The sequence below is a fragment of the Leptonychotes weddellii genome, chromosome 1 (assembly GCF_054177405.1).
Source record: "Leptonychotes weddellii isolate Sample4059 chromosome 1, ASM5417740v2, whole genome shotgun sequence".
Taxonomy (NCBI): domain Eukaryota; kingdom Metazoa; phylum Chordata; class Mammalia; order Carnivora; family Phocidae; genus Leptonychotes; species Leptonychotes weddellii.
The window spans coordinates 11594363-11613050 of NC_138369.1; the positions used below are offsets into that span (position 1 = coordinate 11594363).

An 18688-nucleotide genomic window follows, 5' to 3' on the forward strand; every position below is an offset into this window, starting at 1 on the left:
GAAAGCATCCTGTGCAGTGAAAGAAGCCAGACACAAAAGGCCGAATGTTATATAAAATATCTAGAATAGATTAATCCACAAAGATAGTAAGTTAGGGGGATGCCTATGTGGCTCAGTTGGTTAAGTGTCTCCCAGGTTCCTAGGATCAAGCCCCCACATCGGGCTCCCTGCTCAGTGGGGAGTCTGCTTCTCCCTCTCCCTCCGCCCTTCCCCCTCCGCCCATGCTCTCTTTCTTTCTCTTAAATAAATAAAATCTTAAAAAAAAAAAAAAAAGACGGTACATTAGGGGTTGCCAGGGGCTGGGGAAGGAGGAAATAGGGAGTGAATGGAAATGGGTACTGGGTTTCCTTTTGGGATGATACAAATGTCCTAGAACTAGATATTGGTGATGGTTGCATAACATTGTGAATACACCAAAAAATCACTGAATTGTATAGTTTAAAAGATCAATTTTATGGCATATTAATTATATCTCAGTAAGAATAAAACTTAAAAACTACGATGGTTCTAAAGAGTTGCAATGCAGGGAAAAGCTTTCCTTTTAAAAAGTTGAGGGGGAAGTAGCATATGAAATGGATCACAGCTTTGTAAAATAAAGCAAAGACAGGGGGAATATAGCAAAATGGTTGCCCTGAGGCAACCTGAATGTTTATTTCCTCAGTGAGAAATTCTAACATTTGTTCTATGCTTTTACAACTAAGAAAATAACCTTATTTCCAAAGCTACCTGTATTATGCACCCACCCACTTGATGCTCCCTTTCAGCTGCCTGATCCTGGTGCTGGGGTCCAGCTGCTTCCAGGAGACTTACTTGGAGGCATGTCTATAGATCTTTCCCATCATTTTCAAGTCCTTCCATAACCCTAGGGCAAGAGCCTACAAGCCCACTGACTGACAGATGACTCCATATCCAGTCCCCACACTCTTTCTTTTTTTTAAGATTTTATTTATTTATTTGACAGACAGAGACATGGTGAGAGAGGGAACAGAACCAGGGGGAGTGGGAGAGGGAGAAGCAGGCCTCCCGCGGAGCAGGGAGCCCAATGCGGGGCTCGATCCCAGGACCCTGGGATTATGACCTGAGCCGAAGGCAGACACTTAACGACTGAGCCACCCAGGCACCCCTCCAGTCCCCACATTCTTAAGTCCCTTGGAGATGCCAGGCTCTGGGTTCCCATAAGAATAGAGTCTAAGTCCTGCCCTCAATGACATGCCATAGATTCTTAGAAAAGGTTTAACATATTCCATGCTTCAAACTCCAGAGGAAGGGCTCTTGTCATCCTAATCACACTACCCCTGCTCAAAACTCTTGGGTGTCCTGAGCATTTCTCAGGACAGGCAGGAGGAAACCCTGCCTGATCTACCTCCTGCTTCACTCTGAAACGCCTTTGATGCAACAGCTTGAGCCACCTGACATGCAAGGGCTCTCTTCCCTTCCTGCCTTCTGCTGGTTAGGCCTTTCCCTGCTTCCTCAGTGGGCTGGCTCTGAGAACGCAGAGCCTCTGCTGGGCCCCCACAGCGGCTACTGCACCAGGGAACACACCGCCTCATGTTACGCACTGGCAGCTCTGGGGTAGAACTGGTACCCCCTTTGTTAGTAGACCGTGAGCCCCATAAGGGTAGAGATGGGAGTCTGGGGTTTGTTCCGGGCTACATCCTTGGTCCCTAGCCCACAGCTGGTCAGGAGTAAATAACTGGTGAATTCGGCCAGGCCATCCTCTCAGCTCCCACACACCACTCGTTTCTCTCTTGCCACCTGAGCCTCCTGAGGGCATCTGTGTCACTCCTTGCATCATCAGGTTGTGGCCAGGTGCAAGAATACCCTGACTGCTCTTGAACACAAAACCCTCTGCAGTGACCCTCTGAGACCCCAGCCCAGCTGCAGGGGGGCACTTACTCGCCAGGATGTGGGGGCTGAGGGCTGATGACCACCTGATTCTGCTTGGCTTTCTGCTCCATTTTGGCTTCAATTTCACGTTTCTTCTGAGCAATAAGCTCTTCCTGGTGAAGGATGTTCATGTTCATTTTTCCGGACTTGGGAGGAGCAACCCCAAACCACCGGTTAGCCTTTCCTGAGGAGAAAAAAGCCTATTAGTGTATACATATCAGCATATCAGCAACCATAAACATGTCCAGTGGCTCCTACAGGAGCAGCCCAGTTGCTGCTGCCTGCACGAACTGACATTTAAATTTCTATTTCTTCATTTATTCCATGAACATTTACTGAGCTAATGTACCAGGTGTTCTGCTCAACCAGAGAAGGGGTCTCTGCCAATGTGGGTCTCACCTTCGGCCAAGAAGGCAATAGACTTACACCCAAAAAGTAGCTGTAAAATTGTAATAAGAGCTCTTTGCTAGAAACCAAAAAAGGGGTGGAAGAATGACAGAGGAGCACCTATACAGCTAAGCAGCCAAAAAATAACTGTTAGAAGAAAAGACATGTAAGCTGAAACCAGAAAGATAAAGAGCCAGCCTCCTGAAAAGCCACATGAGGAGCTATCTGGGCAGAATAAGGAGCAGTTGCAAAAACCAAAGGAAAAAGAAGCCTGGTATATGCAAGGACCAGCAAGGGCCCAGTGTGGCCAGAGTGGGGGAATGCAAGGAATGGAGGTGGGGGTGCAAGATAGGAATTTTGGTTTTACTTTAAGGGCTCTAGAGGAGTAACAGAGGAGTATTAAGCTCACAAACAGTATTTTAAAGATCATTCTGACTACTAATTGTAGAGTGCACAGAGACAGCAAGGAGACCAACAAGGAGGCTTGGATGGTGTCCTGGAGGATGATGGTGTCTTCAGATGAGAGTGGGAAGTGTAGAGATGGAGAAGACACCTCAAAGGCTTCCCATGGGACTCAGAATAAAATCCAAAATCTGAAAGTTGATTTTCAGGGCCTTGTCAGAAAAGACTCCCCTCCTCACTTCCACTTCATCCTTGACATTCTTCAAAATGACAAGCCCATCACACCCCAAAGACTGCACTGGCTGCCACCCCTCTGCGTGGAAATCTCTGCCCTCCAGGCCTTCCTATAGCTGGCATCTTCTCATCTCAAATGTCTTCTGCTCAAAAAGGCCTTCCTTCACCACCCAATATCAGCAGCCTCCACCCCCATTCTCTCACATCATTATAACCTGCGTGTCTGTAAATATTTCCTCTGGGTGCATTGTCTGGGCCCAGTAGAAAATAACCTTCAGGAAGGCAGGACCGTTTCTGGATTACCACTGCATCCCCAGCGCCTAGCATAGTGCCTAGCACACAGTATTTGCTGAATGGGTGAATGCATCCCAGTCGAGGGGGGCGGGGAGGGGTTAGGGCTGGGAGAGAGGGAAGGGCAAGACTTGTGGTAAAGTGGGGGCTCAAAAGACTGAGAAAGTGTACAGAGAGTCCTAGAGCAGTTCGAAAAAGCAGCTTTTTCAGAAAGCGGACACAGGCCAGACCACGGCTGCTACGTACAGAGGGGCGCAGGACAGCCCAAGGTTGCTGCTGTTTCGGGAAGCAGAGCTCTGAACAGTCCTGAAGGCGATTATTTGGGAAAGGGAGAGCAGGGCCAACCCAGTGGCAGCCTTTACGGAATACCAGGCGCCCACAGCAAACCCGGCGGTGGGGGCAGCAACTGGGTCTGGGGTCTCGGGAGACGGGGAAGATGCAGAAACCGCCGCTTCGGGACGCCCTAGGGGCTGAGGCGAGGGGCCGGTGGGCCGCGGCAGACCCGATGGGAGGACGAAACGGCGACGAGTAGCCCCACAGACCCAGACGAGCGCTTCAGGGGAGGCGGGGGCTGTTACCTGCAACATCCCGGTTGTCCATCTTGAGACTCATTCAATCCCACAATGCTCCGGTTCCACTTGAGAAGGCTTGTTATAGTGCGCATGGCCTGATGGGAGATGTAGTCCGTGTCGTCCCCACCAAGGCCGGCCACTGAGCTGATACGTGGGGTCTTTCCCCAAGAAAAACAAACCCCAGCCTATTGGCAATGTCTGTTCTCAGTCCCGCGGACCAAAGGGCATCGACTTTTCGCACACTTCTCCGGAGCCGCGGCCACTCCAAAGGCGAACTACATGTTCCAGAATGCTTTATGCGGCAGCTATCGCGAGAGACGTGAGAAGTCCCCCCGGCCCCGCCCCGCGCGCCTGCTTCCGCCTCCCTGTGGCGGCGGCTTGTTGTTGTGGAGGCCAAAATGGCGGCTCAAGCGGCTGCGGCGGCCCAGGCGGCGGCGGCCCAGGCAGCGCAGGCGGAGGCGGCCGAGTCTTGGTACCTGGCACTTCTGGGCTTCGCCGAGCACTTCCGCACTTCCAGCCCGCCCAAGATTCGCTTGTGTGTGCACTGCCTGCAGGCCGTGTTCCCCTTCAAGCCGCCGCAGCGCATCGAGGCCCGCACGCACTTGCAGCTCGGTTCCGTGCTCTACCACCACACCAAGAACAGCGAGCAGGCGCGCAGCCACCTGGAGAAGGCGGTGAGCGCAGACCCGGCCGCGAGGGAGGAGGCGCGGGCTCTTTTCGGGGCCTGGGCTGACGGACTGCGACCCCAGCGGGCAGGGGCCGCTTGGCCTCTCTTCGGGGACTTGGGGCGCGACTTCCGCACGGGCAGCAGGACCCCGAAGTCGCCAGTCTCTCAGGGGACCTGAAGGCCTCTCTTTGTACCTTAAAGTCTCTGGTGACAGGCAGGGCCCCAGAACCCCGCTCAGGGTACTTGAGAGTTGTCTCTTATCAGGAGCAACAGGGTCCCCAAATTCTTCAGGCTTTCAGGAGAGTATCATCTGTTGGAGCCTTAGGGAAGTCCACCAGATCGGCCACTGGGACCTGCAGCTTCCAGCTCCTCAGGGCTCAGCCCCTCGAGCATCGATCAGCCTGAATGCTCCCTCCTGAAGTGACTCAGGATAGGGGAGGGTCAAGGTGACAGTGCAGGCATCCCTTGGGAATCTGGTTTGGTTTCTCAGGAAACCTAAGATGGCATCCTCTCCCTGGACCGGGAAGTCTGATAAGTGTCTGGAGGGTCTTGTGCCCCTATCACTGATGCAGGGTGTCATAGATGGGAGGCAGAGGCTCAGAGAGAAGAGGTTAAAATTCTCCAAGGCAGAACTGAGGGGGGCCTAGGTTCCAGGACCATTTGCTTCAGTGGGGTGGGATGGGGGATCTCCAAGCTCCTGCTCTCTCTGTATCCCTGGTGACTTCTCTTCCTCCCATCATCCATTAGTCTATCCCCTTCAGAAGAGAGACCCCGTAACCCCAACTTGACTGTGGCATCTTGGTGCTTCAAAGAATGTGGGAAGGTGGCTGTCATTGTGACCCTTCTAGCCTTGGCGTTGTTTCTTGTCACAGTAACACTGTGCTCCCTGTCAGACCAGGCCTTCATTTGCTATTTACCCAGCTTTATTTGACTTAGAGATTTCTTAAGAAGAATCAACTTAAGTTTTTGAAATGTATTGATTTGAGGTAAATCCCAGCCTACCTGTGGCCAGTAATGAGTTGCCTTTGGGACGATATCAAATCTTTGTTTTGCAGAGTGTAAAGAGTTGGAAGGGGACTTTAGTCCTTGTTTGATCACCTTCCTTGTTTTAGGAGTGAGGCAGTATGGGTCCAGAGAAATGAAGTGATTTGCTTAAAGCTACACATCAAGTTATTAACAAAAATGGCTCAAACCTGGGCTCAGGATCGCCAACTTCAATGCCTTCAATAAGTCATTATTGTTTTTATGAAGTTTTTTTTATCCCTTTTATTCATCCAGCAGATATTCAGCTCACATCAGGTGCCAAGCTCTATTCTAGGTGCCATAGATCAGTGATGACTAAGATAGTCCCCGTCAACGTGAGCTTATGTTTTCATGTGAAAGAGACAAACGTTAAGTATGTAGTAAAAGGTTAGGCCATGATAGAAGAACCATGGAAAATATGGTGCAGGGTTAAGAGATGGAGTTGATGAGGAGCTTTTTTTGGCAGAGGTAGTGAGGAAGTCTATTTGTAGGAGTGACATTTGAGCAGCCTGAATGGGATGGGGAAAGCGAACCTGGAGAACGACTCAGGATGTCAGGTCGATCCCAAGGAGTGCCTGAGCTGTGACCAGTTGGTGTAAGGTCTCTCCTGGGCAGTGATGAGGCTGAGATCAAATGAAGCCCCAGACTTCCTTGGGTATGGGCATGCTGGAGGCTGACCGCTCAGGCCTGGTGGCCCAGTGCCTTCAGTGAATTACGGTTCTGAAGCTCTCCCTTCTCTGCAACAAATCCTGCCACCTCCCCTCTCTTGTCTCGGGGGTCATTGAGTCTTTTTGTAGCAGTGGTTCATATTTGCTGTGTATATTGTCCCATTTAGCCCACCCAGTGCTGTAGAGGGGAAGCAGCCATGCCTCAGATTGCTTCCTTGTAGCCACTGGGCTTTTGGACCCATAATTTAAACCCTTATGCTTATGAAACGTCTTCCCTTGATTTTACAGAACCCTGAATCTTGTGGGGTTTCCCACAGAGCCACAAGGTCCCCTCTGTAGCTCACACTAATGTTATACTTGGAAATCCCTTTCTGTCAGTTGCATCCCCAGCTGGGAATTTGTCCAGATTTCAGTTAAAGGGCTGTTCTCTGTGTTGTTTTCCTTCTGCAATTGTATGTGATCTCCCATTGTGTTGCAACACAAGCATGTTTCTTTAATCTTCATTCTTTGTTAGTCCTGTGATTTTCCCCCAATCAGGCTGCTTTCAGCTTTTATTCATTCTTTTCCCAGACTCGCTCAACAAAAAATTGTAATACGTTCTTCTTTTAGAAGTGGTTTATTTCTAGTCCTGAAGAGCAAATGGCCAAAGAGGTTCCAATTTCTTTTTAGGGAGCCAACCCAGAGTATCAAAAAGCATCTTTTTTTTTTTTTTTTTTTAATTCTACCTCCAACGTGGGGCTCTAATCTCCCAATGCAAGATCAAGAGTCGCATGTTCTACTGAGTTGTTTTTTTTTTTCTTAAAGGCTTTATTTATTTATTTGATAAAGAAAGTGAGAGAGCACAAGCAGGGGGAACAGTAGAGGGAGAGGGAGAAGCAGGCTCCCCGCCAAGCAGGGAGCCCAATGCGGGGCTCAATCCCAGGACCCTGGGATCATGACCTGAGCCGAAGGCAGACGCTTAACCATCTGAGCCACCCAGGCGCCCCTCTACTGAGTTTTTTTCAATGTAAATGACTCAAGTATTTTATGACTATTTTCTCCTTGATCGTTTTGTCTGCTGTTCTTTTCTGAACTAATTTTCTGTAACTATGAGTGCTGTAGGTAAAACTTTTAATGGGCTTCTGAACTTAGTACCACATTCGGCTTCCCTGTTATTTACATGTCTTTTCTTTTCTCTTTTGAGAAACCCCCAGCCTCCTTGGTAATCACTTTTTTTAATATAAAGTTAGATTATTTACTCTCTGTTTGCTTCCTGTCAGTGTCTAACTGCCTCAACTGCATTTGTAAACTTTGTAGAAGGAATGTATTATATACTTACCCATCTGGAGCACCAGGGTGGCTCAGTCAGTTAAGCTTCTGCCTTCGCCTCAGGTCATGATCCTGGAATTCTAGGGTCGAGCCCTGCATTGGGCTCCCTGCTCAGCGGGGAGCTTGCTTCTCCCTCTGTCCCCCCCGCACCCCCCCCCCGGCTCTTGCTCTCTCACTCGCTCACTCTCTCATTCAAATAAATAAATAAAATCTTTTAAAAATAATAATCTTTTGGGGCGCCTGGGTGGCTCAGTCAGTTAAGCATCTGCCTTAGGCTCAGGTCATGATCCCGGGGTCCTGGGATCGAGCCCCCATTGGGCTCCCTGCTCGGCGGGAAGCCTGCTTCTCCCTCTCCCACTCCCCCTGCTTGTGTTTCCTCTCTTGCTGTCTCTCTTTCTGTCAAATAAATAAATAAAATCTTTAAAAATAATAATCTGGGCACCTGGGTGGCTCAGTTGGTTAAGCGACTGCCTTCAGCTCAGGTCATGATCCCGGGGTCCTGGGATCGAGTCCCACATCGGGCTCCCTGCTCTGCGGGGAGCCTGCTTCTCCCTCTCCCACTTCCCCTGCTTGTGTTCCCTCTCTCGCTGTGTCTCTCTCTGTCAAATAAATAAATAAAATCTTAAAAAATAATAATAATAAAAATAATAATAATCTTTATACTTAGCCATTCTGTCAACTTTGAATCATCTGTTAAGTGTTTACATCAGAGGTATGGAGGATGTTTCTCCCTTTGCTTAGCAGCTTTCTCTGAGGTCAAAGCTGTTGGTCTCTCTGGTTCCTGCTTCTGCAGGCCCTTGGATCACCTGCTGGCTTCTTCATTCCCCGGGTCTGCTCAGTGACTCCTGTAGCTGTTGTGCATGGCTGGACACTTCACCTGAGAGTCTCCCCTTTTAGATGATGGTTTTGGCAATGGTGTATGTGTGTCATCGGAATTCTTGGCTGCTCTGGGACTCCTGGAGTAAATAGTTCATGATTATAAGAGATGTTGCTTTTCTCAGAAATCTCTTGGCTAGAGAATTTATGAAGCTATTTTCTGTAGATTCTTTCATATTGTGTTCCCTTTCATTTCATTTTCACCTTGGCTTTCCTCTTGCTGCACCTGTTCTTATGTGCATTTTCAGTCTTCTCTTGCCTTATTTTCACACTGTCGTTCCAGCAGACAGTTCCATTTTAGTCATTTGCACGTCCTTTGTGGAATCAAAAAAATCTGCGTGTCTGTACTTAGATGTGTATCTATACCCTGTTAACTGAACTTTTGATCATATTTCTCTTTATCCCTTGGCCTAGAAAATGCATCATCATCTTAGACTTTGCTGGTTTGAAAGCCGCAAAGGAATAAATGCTACTTCTATGCAATGAATTGTCCATTAGTTTCTATAATCCAGGTAGTCTTCCTTTATACACTAGTTTCTTTGACTGTGGTATCCCTGTCAATGCCATGTTTGCTTTCTCTTTGGGTTTGGTTGGAGTGGAGCTGCTTTTTAGTGGTGGTTTTGCTTCCTGACTTAGAAAGCAGCTCCAGGGCGCCTGAGTAGCTCAGTTGGTTAAGCGACTGCCTTCGGCTCAGGTCATGATCCTGGAGTCCCTGGATTGAGTCCCGCATTGGGCTCCCTGCTCAGCAGGGAGCCTGCTTCTCCCTCTGACCCACCCCCCTCTCATGTGCTCTCTCTCTCATTCTCTCTGTCTCAAATAAATAAATAAAATCTTTAAAAAAAAAAAGAAAGAAAGAAAGCAGCTCCAAACTGTGCCGTCCAGATGATTGTGAATTCTGCTTCCAGCTTTAACCTGAGAATCTCTGGTTTACCTTCTCAGCAAGTGATTAAATGCTTCCCTTTCTCTTCTTAAGGCCTGAGCGGGCTTAGTTCTGGGCCTTTCATCAACAGGCGTGGCTGGAGCACATCTTTCATCCCTCAGCATCATGTCCTGCCAAATTCCATGCCCCATCGCTGGGAGCAAAACATTGTGCAGAAGCTGTATTTGCAGAGCTTGGCATTAAGCATTTTCAGGGAAGAGTGATCTGTGCTTCCTCCTGTTTTCATTTCTATTTTCTTCACTCTCACTCTCTGAGCCTCCTCTGACTTCAGGATGTGAAATCTGTCTAGGATCCATCCCTTCACAGTTCCACCAACTCGTCCCCCTGCCTCCCCTCCAACCCCTGATTTCTTCCTGTTCCTGCTTGAAAATCATTGAAGTATTGTTGTCACCTACATGCCAGGCTCTGCATGTGGTCTTCTCAGGGACACTGTCTCATTGGATCCTCAACAAACCCATGAGGTAGGGACCACTTCCAATTTGCTAATCACAATGCTGACAGGGGCTTTCTCCTAGTCAAGGTCACACAGTAGGAGGCAGGCTGGCTCCTAAGTGCTGTGCTTGCATCCGAAAGGAGTTGCGGTTAATAACTATTTCTACACATTTTGATGGTTTAAAAACCTAATTAAAAAAAAATAATTATCTTGATTTTGAGGTACAAGAAGCCTTGAAACACTGTCAGCCCTGGATGGAATCTTCCAGGCATGTGCTCATTCAAGCCCATCCACCCCTCAGGGCTTGTGCTGGCCCTGTGGTAACCCTTACTTCCCCCTGAGGGCCCCAAGGTAACCCCAGGAACTTCTGGTAGGTTAGTTTGTGTCCCTGCCCCGCAGCTGCAGGCTGCCCAGCAGTGGAGAGCTCCAGCAGTGGAGAGCTCTCACTTTGGCTTCTTTCCATCATGAGGAAGGAGACATAAAAGCTATTTTTTAGCATTGCATAGTAAAACATGTAGATCAGGTAGCAACTTTGATTAAAGTAGCCACCTTAGGTAAGGTATCCTATGTATTTAGTTGTGAGATATATTTTCTGATGTGTCCATATTTTCTGGTTTGTGCATTTATGTTGCAAGTGTTACAAAGATACAGAAGTGAAGTCTGACAGTTGTTTCGGAGAGTAACTGACTTGCGCTGACACAGGACCAGTCTTTTTTTTTTTTTTTTTAAGATTTTATTTATTTATTTGAGAGAGAGAGAATGAGAGACAGAGAGCATGAGAGGGAGGAGGGTCAGAGGGAGAAGCAGACTCCCTGCTGAGCAGGGAGCCCGATGTGGGACTCGATCCCGGGACTCCAGGATCATGACCTGAGCCGAAGGCAGTCGCTTAACCAACTGAGCCACCCAGGCGCCCGACACAGGACCAGTCTTACAGTTCTCCCGGCCCAACCATGTCTCCAGTCACAGTTTCCTCCACCGGTTTCCCCTATCCTTCCAACTGGTGGTCTTCAGGAGCTTCTCTCCCTGCACTGAACTTCCCCGTAGAGAGTAGTGGTTTCTGTAGAAAGCACACCCTGACTTCTGTATTTACCAGCTCCATTGACATCACCCGTGTGGCTGAAGCTAGTCCCCGCCCCCCTCCCCCGGGGACCTTGAGCCCCTCCTGTCCCTGCTGCAGGGGGGCTTTGGGAAGGGACACTCAGGCTGGCTGCAGAGTGCCTTTTGCCTGGGCCCTGCATATGTGCTTGCGCATGTGTGTCTGTCAGGAACCCGGTCTGGTCCTCTCTCCCTCTCCCACAGTGCCCCCTCCTGGCCCGTCTGTGTTTTGCAGGCAGCTGGTCTCAGGCAGCTCCAAGTCTCCCTGCCTCTGTGACTTCCTGGGCCACCATTCACCTTTGGCCCAGAGGCCTCTCTAGCCCTAAGACCAGCAGCCCCATGGGCCCTCTTCCTTCCTTCACACATTATCTTTGCTGCTGTAGGTACACTTAAAACCCAGATCTGATCAGGCACTTCTGTTTTATGCCTCGGACTGAGAAAGGCTCCGGGAATGGTATTGGGGCATTCTCATCCATAGGCAGTGCTGCTGCATGAATGGCACAGAGATCCATTGGGCCTTCCAGCCTAACCTTCCTGGCCCTCTGCCTTTTTCATGGGCTCTTCTCTGCCCGGAGCACCTCCTACTCCCTCTTTGCCTGGGGACACCTCTGCCCTCACTTTTACACTCTCACCTTTCAAGGCCCAACCCCAGGCATCATCCCTGCACACACACACTGTTTTCCCATAGAGCATGGTGAGTCAGGGTCTTCTCTTCAGCTCCAGGTCTTCCTGCCAGCAATTGGCAAGGCTCTGTGAATGTCTGTAGGATAAGTGGGTTGACAAGAACAGTGTCCAGTGTATGCTTGGGTCCTGTGCGGTCTGACAGAGCATGGTTGGTGTACTTCATGTGGTGGACTGGCCCACACATGTCCTGACCACCGCCTCCTGTTGGAACATGGAGCTGCAGGGCACAGCAGTCCGCAAGTGGGTGCATGTCACTGAACCCTGTGCTGGTGTGTGTGCCAGCAGAGGGTAGGACAGTGAGCTCAGGTCTTAGAGCCATCCCCGCCACCGCCTGGCCATATTTGCCCACACCAGTCCTTCTCAGAGCACTTCCACCTCCACTCTGAGGCTAGCTTTGCTCATTTCCAAGCATCTTTTAAATGTCACTTCTGCAGGAAGGACTGACACCTCCCGACCCACTCTCCAGTTGTAATTGATTCCTTGTGTCGTGATTTGCTGACGGTCCATGTACTGTGTAGTGAGTGGTACACGGGGGCTCTCAGCACTCCTCCTCCTGAAGCATCTCTGCTGTGGTAGGAGGGGGCTCTGAATCTGACTTTGGGGGCTGGCAGGACAGAAAACTCCTGTCCATAGGGGATCCCGCAGGTACTCATTCTCTCTCCCCCAGGTGCACTCTGGTTGTAGGATTGCAGGGAAAGTGAGCCTACCCTTTCAGGCCAAGCAGGCCACCTTCTCACTTAAACTGAATACCTGCAGCTTTTGGTGACAGGACAACCTGTGTAAACCCCAAAGTGGAGCCAGTAAGCAGGCACCTAGTATTTGGCTGAGAATTAATCCTTTTTTCTTTTTTTTACAGTGGTTGATATCACAGCAAGTATCCTTTTCTTGTTGGTACCATTCCTTTTAAGGAAAGCTCCATTTGTGGGGGGGCGGAGCAAAGATTGTATTATAAATTTTAATCCCCCCATGAAGCACCCCAAAGTTTTAGGCTTTGCCCCACCTGAAGAATCCCTTCTTCGATGTTGCTACCCCTGCAGACCAGCATCTTCTCCCTGGGTGCCATCCTCCTGTTTGCGCCCTGTCATCTAGCTCTACACCCACCCGGCACCAGACACGGGGGTTGCTAGAGGAGTAGGTGAGCTTGATGCCTCAGAGCAGGCAGGGATGCTCCTGTCCCGCCAGCCTCTACCATGTGAGAACCCCAGGTTGTGGCCCTTTTGAACTAACCTCTTTGCCGTGTCTCTCCTTCCTTAACTGGATGTTATTAGATCCAACAGTTTGAAGATGTTAAATTTGAAGCAGCAAGTCTTTTGTCTGAGTTATACTGTCAAGAGGTAAGAGCACACGAAGGTTTCTGAAAGCAAAGTTGTTCTCCCTAGAGCAAAGGCACAGTGGCAAATTGGGGCTCTCAGAAGTGGACTCCCTTCTGGCTTTTAATATTTCCCATTACTTTTCTACCTTCCATACCCTGGTATAGAGCATCCACGGGTCATCACTTGCTATGAAGGCCAGCAGAATCTTTCTATCAAAGACTGTTGGAAAACAGGCTTGTTCCTAGGTTTAGGGCGATTCGTTCCTAACAAGTCCATATGCCTTCTTAACCTGGTTCCTGATCTCAGGCATAGCTGAATATCACCTTTCCCTGCTTTGAGCAGCCACGCATGAGGCTCCCTGGGCAGCAGGGAGTGCCTATTTCACATCCCTGGCCCCTCTCTCTGGTTGCAGAACAGGAAAGATGGCAATTTGTTGTCTAATTGGACTGTTGAGGATTTTGGACTAAAGCTACTTTTCAGTTTAGTTGAATGAAGAGTTATTTTAAGAGCAATGCAAAAACTTGCAGCCAGTGAGTCCAATAAAATCTTTTCTTCTTTTAATAAAGTAAATTGGCAACCCACAAATCCTTCGGTGAGCGTGAACAGGAGTGGCCTTCTGGCGCTGCAGCTGTTCCATAAGGAATCCAGCTTGCTTGCCGGCTTGTTTTTTCCTCCCCAAACTTGACTGTTTCCTTTCAGAATTCCGTAGATGCAGCAAAGCCACTGCTGCGGAAAGCAATCCAGATCTCACAGCAGACTCCATACTGGCACTGCCGCCTGCTCTTCCAGCTCGCTGTGAGTACCGCAGGCCTGGCCAAGAAGCAGGGGTTCAGCAGGAGCCCTGACCTTGGGGCAGGCCCGCCTGAGTACACATAACACCCTCCAGGACACACTGGCCCTCCTTAGCCTGCTGCACTGAATGGGTGGGGACACAGGGATGCTATCCAGCCTTTGTCCTCAGCAAGACACCCCCTGCCCCAGGCAGCACCCAGGGTGATGGTGGGAGTGTCCGGGAACACAGGGCCTTGTCTTCATGTTCTCCTCCCTTCTGGGGCTTCCTTTGGCCTGCGTTCTTTTAAATCCGGGGAGCATTTCTTGCCAGTGATCCACTGTGTTTTGTAAGAGCTGAGCTGAGATTCCGAGGGACTGACTATTGGGCAGTGGGTGCCTGAGTCAAGCACAGGCTCCATGTAGGTCCCCCGCCCGGACTCCCTTCAGTTCCTCAGACGTGGATGGTCCCTGTGCTCTGAGACACTTCAGTGGTGGTGGGCTTTCTAGGCTTGGCCTTCCTGGCCACAATGGAGAGGCCTGCCAGCTGGGGGTGAGGATGGGGGACAGGTATGCTCTACTGTGAGGGATACCTCTTTTGTTCTGGGCTCTGCCCACACCTCCCCCTCATTGGCTGGCCTCCAGTCTCTCCTGTCTCAGAATCAGCCTGCCTACCAGGCTGCTCTTGCCCACCCTCCATGACAACCCTGTCACCTGCATTGGTGCATGCAGGAGCTGAAGCTCCTGACCAAGGCCTTCGGGCCCCTCTGGCTGCCTCCCTAGTGACTAGCCTCCAGAGGTGATCTGCATAGTACACCGCATGCTCACAACATCTTGGGGGTCTGAGCCTGTAAGGGCTAACTGCTGGCTCTACGAGCCATCAAGCTTAAATGAGGTACACTGTAGATGAAGTAGAGTTCTATATCCAAAGCAGTTGATATGATGAGATAATTTGGTTGATTTAGCTCAAAACCGACTGAAACAACTTTGTGGGTGTGTGTGGGGAGGTTCAGTTTTAAGTCACCGACAGAGCACTAAGGTCAGGTACTAGGTACTGTAAAGCAAGTGTCATTGCTCTCTCCTTTTTAGCAACTGCACACACTTGAGAAGGACCTGGTGTCAGCCTGCGACCTCCTGGGCGTGGGGGCTGAGTACGCCCGGGTGGTGGGATCCGAGTACACACGGTAGGCACCCTTTCTCCACATCCCTGTCCCTCTTACTTGGAGACGGCCCAGTTATCTTGTCCAAGACAACAAAGAACATTGGCATTCTGGCTCGAAATGGGGATCACTTTTGCACAGAGTAAAAACCATGCAGATGAAAGCAGCACCCGACATCTCTTGCCCTGTTGATTCATGAAGTTGGAGGGGAGAGTAGACTGAAGAGGGGCGGGCAGCCTGCATTCTCGGTTCTTGCATGGATCTAGTATCTCTTAAAAAGTGCTTGTGTGATGTGCTGGGCTGGTCCCTTTGAGGCACAGATGCACGAGTGGTGCTCCCAGAGGGCATGCGTGGTGTGCTTGGCAGTGTCTGCGGGCAACCCTGGTGTCCCTGCTCAGGGGACACTGAGGAGCTTTTAGATGTACAATAGGAGACCGAGTGAGTGGACGTTCGTATAAAAGAGGGGACGTAGGTTCATGTTACCCACAGAACTGCTTAGACTGAGGTCTGGAGACTGGTACTCTGGGGTCAGGGGTCAGGGGGCACTGGTGCCTCCAGTCTGTCTCTTTTTTCCCCCTTAAAGAGCTCTACAGTGGACAGGCACCAGGCACCAGTGCTCTTACTCTGTTGTATGCATTCGGGTTCTGAAACGTTTTGTTTCACTGAGGCTAATCTTAGCCTGTGAAGTTGTTGGGAAAAAACTGTCCCCGGCTCTGTTCTCTGAACTCGAGACTTGAAAGTGCCCACTGGAGCCACTCAGCTTCCTCCAGGCTGTCCTGCCCTGAGATGGTGGCTGTTACACACTCTGGCCCCACATTCCTGGCCTTTCCTGCCCCCTTTGTGCTGTAGCTATCACTGGGTTCCTGGTGCCTCTCAGGCCCAACAGGGCATGGGGACAGCTGAACACTACACATGTTCACTCAAGAGTGTCTCCTGCCAGGCTTCTTGCCACTGCTGTGGACAGGCGGCCTGGGTCGGCTCCATCAGGGCACAGCAGCTGCAGATCACTTGGCCCAGAACCTCTGACCACAAATCTAGGGTGATAACATGTGTGACACTGTGGGAACCTTGATAAAAAGTTCCCAGCCCTACATTTCGATGGTTGAACAATGGGCAGGTAGACTGTAGGGTCTACAGTCTGAGGTAATAACGGGGAATGGCGTGGTGGCCTGGAGCATAGACATCTGTTCTGTGTGACTGTGATCTCCCCACCTCAGTCTTCTCACCCAGAAGATGGGGAGAATGGTACCTACCTATTGGAGTATTATAGCACACAGGGATTCTGCCAAGACAGGCGGGACAGAGACTTTGATCTTGAACAAACAGAGGGCCTGTGGGCTCTGCACAACCATAGGGATTCCTGAAAGCAGCAGCCCCTGCCTCCGCCCAGCGCTTGCCCAGTGCCATCCGCTGACACGGAGCCCCTCTCTACTCTGTCATCCAGGTTGGGATTGTGGCACGCTTGCCATTCCGTACTCTGCTACTCCACACTTTCTGAGCACCTGGTTATGCCTTCTGGGCTTTTGAGCCTCATGAACATCTAACCCAGGCAAAAAAAGTAAAGAAAGCTCAAACAGGATGAAGTAGAACAGCCTCATAAATAAAACAGACCTCACTGGGGACCACCAGGGACTGCTGCACATTAGGTCCCCATGAACATTGGGGTGGCACAGTCATCCCAGGAGGTGCCAGGGCCTCACAGACTGACTCACCCTCTCTTTTCCAGGGCCCTGTTCCTGCTCAGCAAAGGAATGGTAAGTCAAGGCTGGGTGGAGTGGGGCTGGTGTGGAGGACATGAGGCCAGGCCCTGCTCATTTGCCATAGTGTAGCTTCTTGTGGGCCCAGACCCTCATACACAGCAGGCTGTAGCAAGGGCGAGGCCCCCCAGAGTGAAACTCCGATTCCAAGGATTTGTGCTAAGGAAGAAGCCTCGGGTTGGTTTTTTGCCCTCTGTGTGGTGCTGGTGTTCCCCTGGAGGGGGGCAGATCTGGGCACCAAGAGGTGATCCTAGCACCTGCTCCTCCCTCCCCAGCTGCTGCTGATGGAGCGCAAGTTACAGGAAGTGCACCCGCTGCTGACCCTCTGTGGACAGATAGTTGAGAACTGGCAAGGGAACCCCATCCAGAAGGAGTCTCTGCGTGTCTTCTTCCTGGTCCTCCAGGTGACCCACTACTTGGATGCCGGGCAGGTATGTAATGCCTCCCACACAAGGGCTAATGGGGAGTGAGCAGGCTGCAAGTGGGCTTTAGGCCAAGACCTCACTTCTGTGGTTACCTCCTGTCACTAGCCACATGACATGTCTATCATTAGGGGCTCAGCCTTCCCTACACACCTTATCATGGTCTGGCACGAGTGCTTTGTCCCCGTGGGCAGAGGGCACTGTTGGAATGGGGGTCTCCTATAGCTAGCATCATGGCGGGAGTAATGGTGCACTCAGTGCGTGGACAGTTGAAGGCATCTGAGGGCAGTTTGTGGAATCCATGAGAATAAACTGAGGATTGTGGCATGGTGCCTGGCCCACAGCAGGTGCTCCAGCAGTGTGTCCACCATCCCCCAGCTGATGACAGCTTTATGGAGTTCGAGAAGGGATTGACAGGATCAGCTGTGTCTTAGAGTAGATTGTAATCCTCGTGTGTTTGAGGAGCAGCTGCATCCGTGCGTGGGTGACATTGCAGCCTTTTGGGTGTGCTACTCCGTCCATCTTACCGTACCCTGGCCTAGTGACCAAGCACAGGCAGGACCTCTGGTGTGCTAGGAGGCCACAGGCAGAGCCTAGTGGGTGTCTCATTGGTAAGGGGCTTCCTCTGTTCCCCCACTTGCACCCAGCTATGCCTGTTGGGGTAAACACCGCATTCAACACCTAGGAGTATAGACCAGACTCTCATGTGGTGCTCATGGCTGCGGAGATGGCCTACGGGGGCCTTGGTACAGGGCTTCCCGGTGCAGAGAGGCCAGTCTGTACAAACCATGGCGCCTGCAGGACTGCCAGGGAGCCACTTCACACCTCTCAGGGTAACCGGCTGCCCCAGCCCTACCTTCCTCTCCTGAGGTTTACTACAGGAAAGAAGCGTGGCTTGAGCAGGGTCTTTGAACAGGCTTCTCTCAGGCCTTGGTATTGGGCCCCAAACTGGGTGGTGGCCAAGCCTCAGTCCCACAGATGACCTCCCTGGTCCTGCCCTGCACCCCAAGAGCTGGCTGACCCATCGGGGTGGGGGGCTCCTGCAGGCAGTGAGCATGGCAGGACCTCCTGGGAGGAAGGGGCTGAGAGGTGGCTGGACAGGCAGGCCCTGGCTAGTTGCCCAGGGGCCTCATATCCTGAGGGGCCTGGCACCTGGTGCAAGTCGGCAGGCCCTCAGGTGTGTGGCGCCACTCGCCCACTCCAGGTGAAGAGCGTGAAGCCGTGCCTGAAGCAGCTGCAGCAGTGCATCCAGACCATCTCCACACTGCACGATGATGAGATCCTGCCCAGCAACCCCGCTGACCTGTTCCACTGGCTGCCTAAGGAGCACATGTGTGTGCTCGTCTACCTGGTGAGTCTCCGGGCGACTGGGGCCCTGGCGGCTACAGCGGGGAAAAGAGGGTCACAGTGACCACCGCTGTCTGGTCTTGTCACCAGGTGACCGTGATGCACTCCATGCAGGCTGGCTACCTGGAGAAAGCACAGAAGTACACGGACAAAGCCCTCATGCAGCTGGAGAAGCTCAAGAGTAAGTCTCGGGGGGCTGGATGGACACAGCTCTACTTGGCAGGTCTCGGAGCCACAGCGCCCCCTGGTGGATGGCCTGAGTGCCACCTCTTGGGCTGGCCTGAAGAACCCAGAAAGACAGCAGCCCTGAGTAGAACCCTAACCCTAACCTGTGGGTCTTGTTAACCCAGTTGGAAGATGCGGGCAATCTGGGGTCGGGACAGAGCAGGCCAAGCCTAGGCTTGATCCTTGATCCCTGGCCAGAGGGGTTCTTGTGCCATATCTGCCCTACCTC

General features: G+C 51.2%; 2 protein-coding genes across 4 annotated transcripts in view; one reads left to right on the top strand and one right to left on the bottom strand.

Annotated features, from left to right (window-relative positions):
- SUGP1 (SURP and G-patch domain containing 1) overlaps nt 1-3967 on the bottom strand; it is a 31997-nt gene extending 28030 nt beyond the window's left edge. Inside the window, exons 1-2 of the mRNA XM_081816166.1 lie at nt 3780-3967; nt 1897-2071 (exon numbers count right to left, since the gene is read on the bottom strand). Of these exons, the coding sequence (XP_081672292.1) occupies nt 1897-2071; nt 3780-3813 (209 nt within the window). The 5' untranslated portion in view covers nt 3814-3967. The remainder of the gene's footprint in view (nt 1-1896; nt 2072-3779) is intronic.
- A 166-nt stretch (nt 3968-4133) lies between these two features.
- Nucleotides 4134-18688, top strand: part of MAU2 (MAU2 sister chromatid cohesion factor) — a 27334-nt gene continuing 12779 nt past the window's right edge. The window contains exons 1-9 of one of the 3 annotated variants that reach the window (XM_081816173.1): nt 4134-4447; nt 12324-12341; nt 12736-12801; nt 13480-13575; nt 14638-14732; nt 16435-16462; nt 16741-16896; nt 18092-18238; nt 18325-18415. In XM_081816173.1, coding sequence (XP_081672299.1) covers nt 4172-4447; nt 12324-12341; nt 12736-12801; nt 13480-13575; nt 14638-14732; nt 16435-16462; nt 16741-16896; nt 18092-18238; nt 18325-18415 — 973 coding nt within the window. In that variant the 5' untranslated portion in view covers nt 4134-4171. The remainder of the gene's footprint in view (nt 4448-12323; nt 12342-12735; nt 12802-13479; nt 13576-14637; nt 14733-16434; nt 16463-16740; nt 16897-18091; nt 18239-18324; nt 18416-18688) is intronic. The other 2 variants (XM_081816174.1, XM_081816172.1) reach the window with 2 other exon arrangements.